At 41.0% G+C, this 13649-nt stretch overlaps 1 protein-coding gene across 1 annotated transcript in view; it reads right to left on the bottom strand.

Annotated features, from left to right (window-relative positions):
- Positions 1–314: 314 nt before the first annotated feature.
- LOC119850692 (40S ribosomal protein S8-like) overlaps positions 315–13649 on the bottom strand; it is a 33621-nt gene continuing 20286 nt past the window's right edge. Inside the window, 2 exon segments of the mRNA XM_043507136.1 lie at positions 315–384; positions 2257–2323. Of these exon segments, the coding sequence (XP_043363071.1) occupies positions 315–384; positions 2257–2323 (137 nt within the window).

Below are 13649 nucleotides of genomic sequence, written 5' to 3'. Positions count from 1 at the left end.
TACTTTACACTTATGTAATGCTTCTAGAAGGCACTAACAAAAGGCCTTTCGATATTGACCTTTTAAATCATATCATTGGGAATGTTCATGATGTATAAAAATGAGACAGTTAGGTCATTGTGTGGTTTTTCATACAGTACAGTTTAATCAAGACTATCTACCTGTATACATTGTATAGCTTCATTCCATGTTGCTGCTCTGTTTCTGCCAAAAATTACTGGGGTACTAAATACATAAGATTCAGTCCAGAAAACAAATTGCTGGTTCTTAAGCTTCCTGGGTACCTAAAAACTAACTAAAAATCCCTGTTCCTCTCAATTGTTCTGATTTCCTTCATATTTGTGATGTCCTACTTCTGCTAGTTCTTCACTCGTCAGTGAAGGTCTATAGGAAAAAAACAGATAGACAAGACTTGTGTTTCTGTTGTTGAAAAACCATAAACAGAACTACCTCTCACTATATTTTTAATGAAAAACCTTTCTTTATATATCATAAATTAGCAAATAAGAGCATAGACCTATTGTTTTGTTTCCCTCTGCAGGCCACTTTGGATGTTAGTCACTCCAGTGTATTAGGTTATACCATGTAAGAGGATAGTTTATTACAACTTTATTTTATGTGGGAAATATTTGGGAGTACCTCATTAATTTCTTCTTCTGTCTTACATATAGAAATGGAAATATTTCTGGATTTTTTTTAATAACTCTTAGACCAGAGTATAATGTGTAGTTGCAGAGCCAAGAGCCTCATTAAAAGCACATTTAAGTCACTGGAAAGACTCCCATTGATTTTAGTGGGCTTTGGATAGGACCCCAGATACAGCTGCCCTCTTCCTTTTCACTCCAAAACAAGGACAAACCTGATCAGCTGTGAGCTTTTATTTCTAGCTAACCTAACATTAAAAGCAATTTGTGACCAGTTCAAACAAATATGCTTGTGTAGATAAATTTTACTTTAAAAAGTTATGTGGCTACGTTTGCAAATTATTTGTGGCCCTTGAGTTCTTGGAAGTTGCCTGTAATCTGTGGGTATTGCAAAGCTTTGACATCTGCTTTGCAGAATATGGTAGAGTTAATAACATTGACTTTTGCAGCTAATTTACAAAGTGCTTCCACATAATAGACAGAAAAATAAGAAACTAAAACTAGAATCAACATAGGATATTTATGATGTAGAAGTTTAATTATTTTTCAGTTTATTGTACAGTATTTGAAATGGCAGGCTTAAAAATATCCCTGTAAAGCAACTAACCAGGTCAGATTGCAAAATACAAGAGAAATCATTTAAAATAGCTGTCAGTAATTAAAAATTAGACTATATACTGTCCTTACAAAGTGTAGAATTAAAATTAGAGTTTTCTGCTGCCTTCTTAGCACAAACTAGATATGAGATGTCTACCTATTGAATGTCACCATGCAGTTTAGGAAAGAAAAAAGTACTGTTGCATTGCTTTCTCCATCTGTTCTGTAACCTTTGATAGTGAGCTTCTAAACTGTTCAAAGCAGACTAAACAAGCTATAGTCAAAACAATAAGGTTGTTTTTCATGCATTTTTAAAATGCATATGTTTTAATTGTATTATTTGAGTTTGTTTACTAATTAGAAAACAGGTTCACAATGTGGGAATCTATCTTCTTTCATTTGAATCAATAAACAAAGAAGTCATGAGAAAGGGACCTTTTCTCTTCAGGGAGTCTTTTCTTGTTAATGTTTACTCAGGTTGTTAGTGGTTATTCTTGTCTCCTTTCCTCTTCTGCTTACATCTTACTCTCTTTCAGTTTTCACTCTTGTTTCCAAACTTGTTTGTACATACCTTCTGTATCATTATGCTTTGTATTTTTTGTTCTGAATTGTGAAAGTAGGCATTTTAATGAGACTGATCATTTTTATTGATCTAAGCATCCTTTTAAGACTACAAGAATTTCAACCATCAGTTCCACTGAAGGCTAAAAGAGAAAACTACTTATGATTATAAATAATGTATGCTGCACTTGTAAATAAATTAGGAAAACCTATTTGAAATTTAATTTAAAGGGATACTTTCAATTTGAAAATCAAATTTGTTTGAAAAATTCCTATTATACTTACAAGTAATACTTACATTTAATAACATTTAACGAAGTTAGTAAAAAACTGTCTCTTTTTTCAGTTTGCTATGTGCGTATGACACTGCACACTTGTGTACAGTCAGTTTTACTGTCTCCCCTTTACATCTAATTAGGCTGTAATCCTGCAAAGGTTTACACATGCTTTTTACTTCTCTGCATGTTGTAAGTGCATGTTAAGTCTTTGCTGGTTTGAGGCCTTGATCAATTTTTCCTTTGCTGAAAAGACCATTATAAACGTCATCAGAGAACCAGGAAAAAAAGCTAACAATTTTAAAGGAAGCTTTTTAAACTCTACTTTCAGGACATAGTATTTAACGTGTGCTCTAAGAGAGGCTGGAATATTTTGAAATTAGTCCATTTAAAAAAATTCAAGGTGATAGTATCCTGTCTGGAGTGTGTTCAAATGCACTACTTTGCATTAAAAAATCACAGAAAACTTTTCTAGGGGAACGTGTCTTCAAAAGTTCCAGTACAACCATATCCTGCAAGGTGCTGAGTGCCCTCAACTCCCATTGATTTTATTGAGAGTCAACAGCACTCAGCTCCTTGTAGAAACTAGCCCATAACCTGTATTATCTTCTTGCCTTTATTCTAAATTGTTCCTATGTGTCAGTTTTACCTACTCACATTCAGAATGCTTCCACTCGAGTTAAACAAAGAAATGGAATTCACAATAATTAAATAAACAAGTTAGTTAAAAACAAATACCATTATGATTATATCATACTTCAAATGATACAGAAATGATTTATCTTTAAATCACCTTAGTAGGACAACATCAAATAACTATCACAAAACAAATGTAGAACACTTGAATTGTCCCTTGAAAGTTGAAAGGCCACAAACTGTATGTTACATATTGTCATATGAAAGTGATTGGAGGAATGTTGAGGAAAAGGAATTGAACACTTAATAGAGCTCACTCCAAAGAGCAACCCATTTCAAAAAGAGAATATTATAAAACTCAAGGCCTTGAGCTAAAATCTATAAGAAAAAAATCTGTACCGACTCTGCACAGGCTGTCTGGCACACATACTGAACCTCCAGCAGGGTACAGTCCAGACATCAGCCTCAGAGATTGTGATAAAGCAAGCCCAAATGCACAGCACTGCACCAGGACACTATACATGGATACAAGAGCCTTATAGCTCTTAAAAGCTTATTCCTCCAGGCACAACATATTCCTAAATTAGATGCACCACTGTAGAATTTTTCCCCATATGCTCTTCAAAACTCTATTAAATAAAAACCATCCAACAAAGTAGCAGCCGATCCTGCCTCCTGATATGTACGCACAACAGGCTTCTCAGAAATTCCTTTTTGTAAATGGAACATGCCTGTTTTGCACTGTTCAGGATGTGGAAATCTGCTGAGCTCTGAATGATATAATCAAATCCAAATTGTAAAGTCACAATCAAAGGACAATTACCGTCAATTTCTTCTCATTTGACATATCTCAGTCAAAGGCCATTTTCTCTTCAGCCTGGGAATCCATTTTACAGGGACATCCAGTGCCAGCTTAGATCAGTGGTTCTCAACCCGGGGTACGTGTACCCCTGGGGGTACTCAGAGGTCTTCCAGGGGGTATGTCAACTCATCTACATATTTCCCTAGTTTGACAACAGGCTACATAAAAAGCACTAGCGAACTAAAATTTCCTACAGACAATGACTTGTTTATACTGCTCTATATATTATACACCAAAATGTAAGGACAATATTTATATTCCAGTTGATTTATTTTATAATTATATGGTAAAAATGAGAAAGTCAGCAATTTTTCAGTAACAGTGTGTTGTGACATATTTTTATGTCTGATTTTGTAAGCAAGTAGGTTAAGTGAGGTGAAACTTAGAGGTACGCAAGACAAATCAGACTCCTAAAAGGGAAACAGTAGTCTGGAAAGGTTGAGAGCCACTGGCTTAGATGACTGACCACCACTTTCACTCCTTGTCACTAGATAAAGAAGTACCAGAGAGAGTCCCATCTTCTGTAACTTCATTTTCACACTGGCAAAAGTTTTCCTTATTTCCAGGAGAACTGCAATACAGTAAGACTATAATCCAGCTTGTGACTGTCCTTTCCACAGGTACTCAAGACACAGCAAGGACACAAAAAGCCCCTCCCTGCCTAGATGTCACAATACCTTGTGCCATTAGGATGCTGTTTCTCTTGGGAGATATGAAGTTATGCTAATAATCATGATATTGGCTTAAAATTAATGAGATTTACAATAAATAAATAAATAAATAAATATTGGATTCTTTTTATTTGACTTCTGGTTTTCAAGTATTCAGGGTGCCCTTGGGTCATGTTTTTAATTTACAATCATCAGGGCTATAAACTTCCTTTTTTAAAAAAATGAAAGTTGAGATTCTCACCTAATCACTTGCTCTCAGGAGCAGGGGCTTTAAGAAAAGCACCAAACTCTGAAAGACTCACAATAAAATCATGAGTTGGCAGAACTGGGTCTCCTTTGAGCAGGGGCATCACCTCTCTTGGGATGCACCTGTGCAATCCATGGAAACCTGGAAAGCTCTGGTCATTGTGTGGGTCACCAGTAGACACACAGTCTAAAAAGCTAGGAAATACCACTTCATTTCCTCCATGCAATTGACTAAAACAATACTGAGTTAAGACATGTCCAGTCTGTTTTCAAATGTGCATACATTCCTGGTGTGTGTTGTGAAAGGCATGGATAGTTTTGTGTAGACCAACAAATGCAGCTTAATAACATCTGTAATTATGAGATAGAAATAAGTTTTATGCCCCTCCTGCAGCGGGGGCAGTTGGTAGGAGAGCCCAGGCCATCCCACTCCACTGGGCTCCAACCCAGAATCCTATGAGAGTCAACAGTATCTGGCACCCTGCGTGCCCTCAGAGTTACTCTCCCTGGGTCACTTCCTACCATCGGCTTCTCCCCCCCAGCTCCAAGTCCAATATAAGGTAATAAAAAAAAAAGAAATGACAACCAAACCTTCAGCCCCAACTGGACTCACCATGCAGTCCTATTCCCCACAAGGACGCTTCTTTGGCACCCTTGTCCAAGAGCCCTTAGGATAGGTCTGTCTTCCCCTTCTGAGCTGAGTGGCTCCCTTTTAAAGCTTCCTCTCCAGTTGGAGAATGTTCTGAAGGCTGAGGAGGAGGGGACAGTGCTATCTGGGCCCAGTACTGTCTTCTGTCCCCTTTGGGCCCCTTGTAGGTTTGCCAGGCATCCAGTTTTCAGCCAGAATGCCTGGTCAAAAAGGGACCCTGGTGGTTCCAGTCAGCACTGCTGACCAGGCCATTAAAAGTCCGGTCGGCGGCACAGTGGGGGCCTGGGACTAAGGCAGGCTCCCTGCCTGCCCTGGCTCAACGTAGCTCCTGGAAGTGGCCGCCAGGCCCCTGCCAACCCTAGGTGCATGGTCAGCCAGGGGGTCTCCGCATGCTGCCCCTGCCCAAGTGCCAACTCCACAGCTCCCATTGGCTGGGAACTGCGACCAATGGGAACCGTGGGGGTGGCTCCCAGGGCGCAACGGCAGCATATGGAGCCTCCCTGGCCATCCATTCGTCTAGGGGCCATAGGGACCTGGCGGCCTCTTCCTGAAAGCCGCAGTAGGTGCCACTGGGACCCCGCACTGCAATCCCCCTCCTGCACTACAACCCCCTGCTCCAGCCCAGAGTCCGCTCTGGCACCCAAACTCCCTTCCACAGCCCACACTCTGCACCCCTCCGCCCCAGCCCTGAGCCCCCTCCTGCACCCCAAACCTCTCATCCCCAGCCCCACCCCAGAGCCCACACCCCCAGCTGGAGCCCTCACCCCCCTCCCGCACCCCAACCCCCTGCCCCAGCCCGGGGAAAGTGAGTGAGAGTGAGTGACGGAGGGAGGGGGGATAGAGCGAGCGGTGGGATGGGGCCTCGGAGAAGGGGCGTGGCAGGGGTGGGGCTTCGGGAAGGGGTGAGGCAGTGATGTTTGGTTTTGTGTGATTAGAAAGTTGGCAACTCTAGCCCTGGGTGGGATTTGTAAACCCCGTGACACAAGTCAAATCTTAAAACTGTATGCTCTGTGCTGTAACTGACATATAACATTGTATAAGAAATTCCAGTTAGAAGTACATGTTTTAAGTGACAATTTGTAATTAAACAGAGATCAGGGGTTTGCATTAAAAGCTTTCAATTGTATATCTGCTTTTTTTTACTTCTGATTGCTCGTGCAACCTTAAAATTGCATAAATGGTGATATTTTGTACATGATACATGATTGCAAATATTTCTGCTCTTCTATCAGATTGGATATTATTTTATGTGTCCTTTGTGATTGGCAGTCATTTAGAAAAGGCCTACACTAGAAACTATTGCCGGTATACTGTCAGTTTAGGGGTATGAAAATTTTTTTTTTTTTTTTTTTTGCAACTTGTACAAATCCTAGTGTAGACATAGTTTTACCAGCATAAAGTTATTTTGCTGGTGTACCTTATTTTGCTTGGGGAACTCGTATAAACTATTCCTGCAGGAGCACTTTTTTGCAGATAGAAGCTGTGTCCACCTTATGAGACTTTGCCATTATAGCTATAACAGTAAAACTATATCAGCAACTCTTTTCTAGTTAGACTAGTATGTTCTAGATTCTTCCATTCTTATTTCCCGTCAGCAATACCCTACTTCTCAAGTTTAACTCAGTGGGTCAACTTGAGTAAAAAGTATTGTCCAATATGGGTAAGAGTAGCAGAATCTGACCCTATACATTTAATAACATTTGGTGACCTCTATCAGCAGTTCAGTTTCCTTGGCAGAAGCTTCTCCCCTTCGCTAAAGAAGAGCCTATGTGTTTCCTTGAGTTCTCCCAATTATATGGAGATAGAACAGCAGCTGAGAACAGCTGCAAAACAGACAGCAAATCCAGAAAAAACGAAAATTTATTTTAAGCAGCTGCATTAGGAATGGAAGACCATTTTGACAAGGCTTTTCTCTTTGGTGTTTGTACGTTTCTTATATGATGAGAAGAAAAGTTATTTTCCCTCCTTTTGAATTTGGTTGCTCAATGCACTTAGCTTAATTTGCAGCCTCTGGACTATCTAGGAGATTTACTGACCCTGGAATGTGCACATAATGAGAAAGGATCAGTATAAGACCCTCAATAAGAACATTTTTTGTAGTAAAATTTCAGGACCTAAACATATAAATGAATATATATCTATTCAGGGAGACCAGGTGCCCAGTTTTCAACTGAAAAGGCCGGCTGAAAAGGGGACCTGACCATGTCTGGTCAGATATTATGACTGGATACCCAAAGTCCGCTTACTGCAGGTGGGGTAGGTAGGGAGGCACTGGGTCATCACCCGTGCCAGCCTCTACTCAGTAGGACCGCCTCCTAGCTGCATTGGGTGGCTGCAGCTCCCAGCCTCGAATCTGCAGGCGAGTCCCTCCCGACCTGGGCAGGCAGGGGAGAAGGGAAGAGCAGCCAGCAATGGGGAGAGAGGGGAAGAGGAGCAGACAGGGGGCGGGGCCTTGAGGGGAAGGGCGGGGAATGGTCTTGTGAGCAGAGGCAGGACCTTGGGGGAAAAAGGCATCGCAGAGGAGGGCCTTGGGAAGAAGAGGCGGGACAGGGACGGTTCCGGCACTCCTGCTGGAGTGCCCAGTTTTAAAATATTACAAAGCTGGCAACCGTAGGTCTGTGGATGGTGTCAGACTCTCTTGACATCTTATATAAAAAAGATAGTTAGAATTCAATTATTTGAACTCCAAAGGAGGACTTTTTTTCTTTAGCATTTTAAAAGTATAGTCAGTTGGCTTCTTCTGGAGAGGCCTGTTCTTTCATTAACATTCTTAACTGATACAGTCAGCATTTATTTACTGAAGTGATCTGCCTGCCTCTCCATGAGATTCCTGAATGATCCCACACAACTCTATTTGTTCTGCAATACCTCAAAAAAAGTCTCAGATTCAAATATTATTTTTACAAAATGGGATGCAGTGAAACTGGAAAATTAATTCCATCTTAGGTCCTATTCACATCCAACTTTGAAGTCCTGGCTGATGTTAACAGAACGATAAAAGAGTCGGAAAACTTAGTTATGTGATCCTTATATAAATCTCACTGCAGCCTACCTATTTTATCTATGTTTACCTACTTTAAGTATCAGTACTGTTCCCTGGGAATTTGTTATGAAGTAAAAGCCTAAAATGAAAACTCTTCTCAGACCAGTAAGAAATATTTAAACACTTCATACATTCAGTCTGTGATTCAGAGATTTATTTATAAAACTGTTGATTTTGGGACACCAAACCATTGCATTTAAACTGCAGAAGTGAGTCATATTTGTGGGAGGTAATTACTACCAGAAAGTACAACTAACTTTTTCTGTAAAATGTCCACTTATGATCTGCATGTACTAAAAATAACTTGCTTTGTTAAATTTTCAGTAAAAGTTAGCTTTACAGAGTCATGTGGCTTTATTCATATAGTTTATGTGAGTGACACATGATAAAATCAATTATACATATTTATAGATCTATATTTGGAAAAGTATTTATGTTTTATATAGAGGATACTACCCAGGTAATTGACACAACTTATATGTACTTCAAGGAGTTCTAATGACATTGTTGTAACCATAAGAGCAAAGCCACTTGTGATGTCAACAATGACCATAGCTAACATTTACAAATGTAGTATTTGTTCATCATAAAACTCCCTGGGTTTCTTGCACCATCAAAATGTAGAACCAAAATTCTGTCTTTGGCAAAATATGGTGACAAAGCCAGCAAAAATTTTCCTCTTCAGCTAATGGACTGAGAAGCCGAGGGAATTGCAGATATCCAGCACCTGCAGCGGCTACTTGCACTCCTGAGAGGGCACTTTCCTCATTATCCTTTGGTCATGACTGAGGAATGCAAAGTTATTTAGCAATGGTCACACATCATAACTCCCTTACCAGGAGAGCAATCAGATGCCATGCTACCCATCACAAAAGCCATATATTGCAATAAGGTTCACAAGAATAATGTCACCTTAGAGACTAACAAGTGCATCCGATGAAGTGAGCTGTAGCTCACGAAAGCTTATGCTCAAATAAATTTGTTAGTCTCTAAGGTGCCACAAGTTCTCCTTTTCTTTTTGCGAATACAGACGAACACGGCTGCTATTCTGAAAAGAATAATGTCATCCCTCCTCATGCACTAATATGTAGGGCAGCTTTTCTAATGGTAGATAAGAAGAAATTCAAAATGGGCCACACCCCAAAACAACCCTTCCCTTAGGGCTCAGAAATTGAGTTGTCAGCCCAGAAGCTGATGTCCAGTTCTTAAGACTGCGATCACCTTTCCCATAAAAACTTGATATTATGAGGAGAGCTCTTCCTCTCAGAAGTGTGTAAGTATTTCTTTCCCCACTGCCAGCAGCAGAATCACTGGGAAATAGCTTATTTCCTGCCTTACTCCTCCCTGCCATCCAGGGCCAGCCTTGGGGGCAAGTGATTAGGGCAGTTGCCCTGGAAGCCAACTTCTGGGAGTAGGAAATCAGGTTTTGGGGGCACTGAAAAAGTTTTACATCCTTGGAAACCAAAACACCTAGGGCTGGCCCTGCTTCCATTAGCTGATCTGATGGTGGTCAGGTCTTTCTCCTGTTTTTCCTACCCCACCACGGAGAACGCAAGTTGAGCAAATTGCAGTTTAGACAGTCAGAACTCACAAATTTGATAGTGTCAGTGAGGGAACGGTCCAGCACAGAGTGAGTGGCATGTTGGAGACAGAGAGCTCAATTTATCAGGAACTCAGCTGCCTCTGGGCTTGATCACCTAGCAAACAAATGAGCTCATCTGTGCCCAATAAACCCTCACTAAGTGACTGTGCTCCCTGATTGGTCAGAAGAGCCAACAGATCACCATTTAAGTGTTGTAGCAATGGCAGCACAGTGGCTGCTCAATGCATCTGCGACCGCAGCTCTGCCATACCTGTTTCCTGCCCAGCCCTTGCTCCAACCATTGCCTGCTTTGTTCCAGCCCTAGTCCTTGCCTACCTCTGAACTGATTTCTGACTCCTGGCTCTGACCACTAGTCTGTCTCCTGACCAGGACTCCAGCTCTGCCTTTTGGTTCTGTTCTGGCTCCTGATTCCTGGCTCCGACCATTGGCTTGTCTCATGATCACAACTCTGGTTCTGCTCTCTGATTCTGCTTTGATCACTAGGCCAGACTCTCCTCCAGAATGGCCACAGCAGGAGCTCAACCCATCTTCTCAGATGTTGTTGAGGTCCTGCGAAACTGCAGGCTAATATTGCCTCACTATGGTTCTCCAAGCCCAATACAAATCCAGGCAGTGTCTTTTGTCCCCCCAACTCCCTCATTCATTGTCCCTGAGCCCAAGTTGCCCCTACCCTATAAGTTTAATGTGGATTATACCAAGTTTCATGGGTTCCTTAATCAATGTTGTCTGCAGTTTGTGTCACTGCCACAGTCATATCCCACAGATCAGTCCCAAGTGGGATTAATATTTAACATTGTCACCAGAGAAGCCCTGAAGTGGGTGTTCCTGCTCCTGGAAGGGTCCAGTCATCTCCTTGAACACTTCAAGAGCTTTGTACAGACAGTGGTGGGCATCTTCAACAACCCTAATCAAAAATGTACCACAGATGCTACTCTCTGTGCCCTCTATGTCCTCTGGCAGGTCCGATGCCAAATATGCAGCAGAATTTTGATGTCTGGCCACAGACATCCACTGGAATGAGGCTGTGACCTATTTGAAGCCCCAGTCTATCAAATCCTAAGAACCAGCAGTGCTTCCTTGGATTCAAGGTTTCATCTACAACAAGGCCTCCTTTATGACAAGGATTGTCTCTACATTCCCAAGGGCAGCTCCTGGCTTCATGTGCTACGGCTGTGCCATGATTTGCCCATGGTGGGACATTTCAGCCAGTTTGCAACCTGGAACCTGATCGCTATGTACTTCTGGTGGCAAACCCTACAAACTAGGATTAAAATCTATGTTAAGTCATGTGACCTCTGTGCCCATATGAAGAAACTGCGAGCCAAGCCTGTGAGCCTCCTTCAGCACCTCCACACACCTCCACATCCTTTGTCCATCCTTTCAATGGACTTTACTGTTGAGTAACCACAATCCCAAAGACACTTAGTTATCCTGACCTCCTAACCAAGATGGCCTATTTTATTCCCTGCCAGTGTTCTGTCTGCCCGTGAAACTGTGGAAGCCTTCCTTCAGCATATCTTCTGCTACCAGGCATCATTTTGGTTCAAGACCCTCAGTTAATTTCTTGGTTCTGGCAGGAATTTCTCTGCCTTCTCGGCAGCAAGCCCCTCACCTCGATAGCCTACCATCCGCAGACAGTTAGCCAAACTGAAAGTCATTCAGATCCTGGAGCAGACCAGGCAGGGCCGCCAACGGGGGGCAAAAAAGGGGCAGCAACGTTAAAGTGCTGCCACGGCAGTGCTTTAAGCAGTGTCCTTAAAATGCTTCCATGGTAGCATTTTAAGGTCACCTGAGTACGGGCCGGTACTGGCGGCCACTTTTTACTGGTACACCATACGGCCTGTACCGGCTTACTTTCACCCCTGAGTGAATGTCACCCAAATCTTTAGCAGTTTTTAGTGCAGCAGTTTGAAAGTTCAGAAAAGATAAGGAATTCCACAAATCAACTTTGAAATGAACTTGGAAATAGCTTTTCATTTATTTATAAATTACAATTTTGAGTTGTATTATTAGTAGTGGTCATCTTGCTAGCAAAGAAATCTACTGAAGGGCCTTGCATTTTTCTGTTGAATTCAGCGGCATAGGAAAATAGGAATTGTGATGTTGGATCAGACAAATAGGCCATCTAGTTCAGTATCTTCTCTCTGGTAGTGATCAATCCTAGATGCTTCAGAGGATGATATAGAACCTCATAATAGAAAATTATACAATAACATGCTTATGAGGCAGATTTCTTCCTAACTTCAGGGAGTTAGTACTTGAAATAGGAGTCTTCATATGCCTTCTAACTTCTTTTACCCTATCTAATGTAATTTGGATATCCTTAATATTTATAGAAATGCCTAATCTTTTTTAAAACCCTACTAAAATTTATATCTCATTAACATCTTGTGACAGTAAGTTCCCAAGCTTATCATTAGATAATAAAAGTATTTCTTTTTATCATTTAAAATGGATGCCTTTTAATTTCATCGGGTGTCCCCTTGTTCTTGCATGATGATGAATCCTTTGTCTTTGCCTGTGCCCAGATCTCTTGCCCCAGAAGAAAGGTCAGATGCTTCACCCAGACTATCTGATTTATCTGATTGCTTGGTTGATAGCTTGTTAAAAAGGGAATACTTCTATTTCTCAGTGATAGTTGCTGCTGTGCTTGTGGAATCAGAAAAATATTCCACTAGATAGTCATATGTCTGTAAATGGAAATGGTTAAAAGATTTGGTCTGGAGAACTTCAAGAGATGACTCCAGTCTCTTGTCCTTTTACCAACCATTTTAGAATTTTCTTTGTCTTTCATGGATTCAGGATCACCCTGGGATCCAATCAGATGTTACTTTGCATGCACATGGGCAAAACAAAGCAGTTTGGTCTTTTGTCATACAAATAGTATATTAAGGGTTTGAATGTATATTCAAAGCTAAAACCCGGTGATCCAAGGGATTGAAAGCTTGGTTCTTACAAGGTTCATGGAGGCTCCTCTTGATGTTCTTGACTTCTACTTCTGTCATTGAAGGTTTTTTCCCTTGTGACTAGAGCATCTGTCGGGGCATTTCCGAACTGCGGGCTTTGTTGCAGATCCACCTTATACACATTTTCGCAAGGATGACGTGCTCCTACGATCTCATCCCAGAATCTTGACTATAGAGGCCGTGAATTTTCATTTAAATCAGACATTTTTTACCAGTATTTTCTAAGCCTTCTGATTTTACAGATTAAGGTGGATTGCACACCTTGCATATTAAAAGGGCTCTCTGTTAATTTCTCAACAGGACAAAGCCTTTTAAAAAGGTGTCAAGGTTCCTTCCCCACTCTGAACTCTAGGGTACAGATGTTGGGACCTGCATGAAAAACCCCCTAAGCTTATTTTTTACCAGCTTAGGTTAAAACTTCCCCAAGGTACAAACTTTTTTTACCTTTTGCCCCTGGACTTTATTGCTGCCACCACAAAGCATCTAACAAATATATAACAGGGAAAGAGCCCACTTGGAAACGTCTTTCCCCCCAAAATCCTCCCAAACCCTACACCCCCTTTCCTGGGGAAAGCTTGATAAAAATCCTCACCAATTTGCATAGGTGAACACAGACCCAAACCCTTGGATCTTAAGAACAATGAAAAAGCAATCACGTTCTTAAAAGAAGAATTTTAATTGAAGAAAATGTAAAAGAATCTGTAAAATCAGGATGGTAAATACCTTACAGGGTAATCAGATTCAAAATATAGAGAATCCCTCTAGGCAAAACCTTAAGTTACAAAAAAACACAAAAACAGGAATATCCATTCCATTCAGCACAACTTATTTTATCATTAAACAAAACAGAATCTAACGCATATCTAACTAGATTGTTTATTAGCCCTTTACAGGAG

This window comes from Dermochelys coriacea, chromosome 2 (assembly GCF_009764565.3).
Source record: "Dermochelys coriacea isolate rDerCor1 chromosome 2, rDerCor1.pri.v4, whole genome shotgun sequence".
Taxonomy (NCBI): domain Eukaryota; kingdom Metazoa; phylum Chordata; order Testudines; family Dermochelyidae; genus Dermochelys; species Dermochelys coriacea.
Note: the sequence above shows the minus strand (reverse complement) of the source record. Positions and strands in the feature narration are given on the sequence as shown.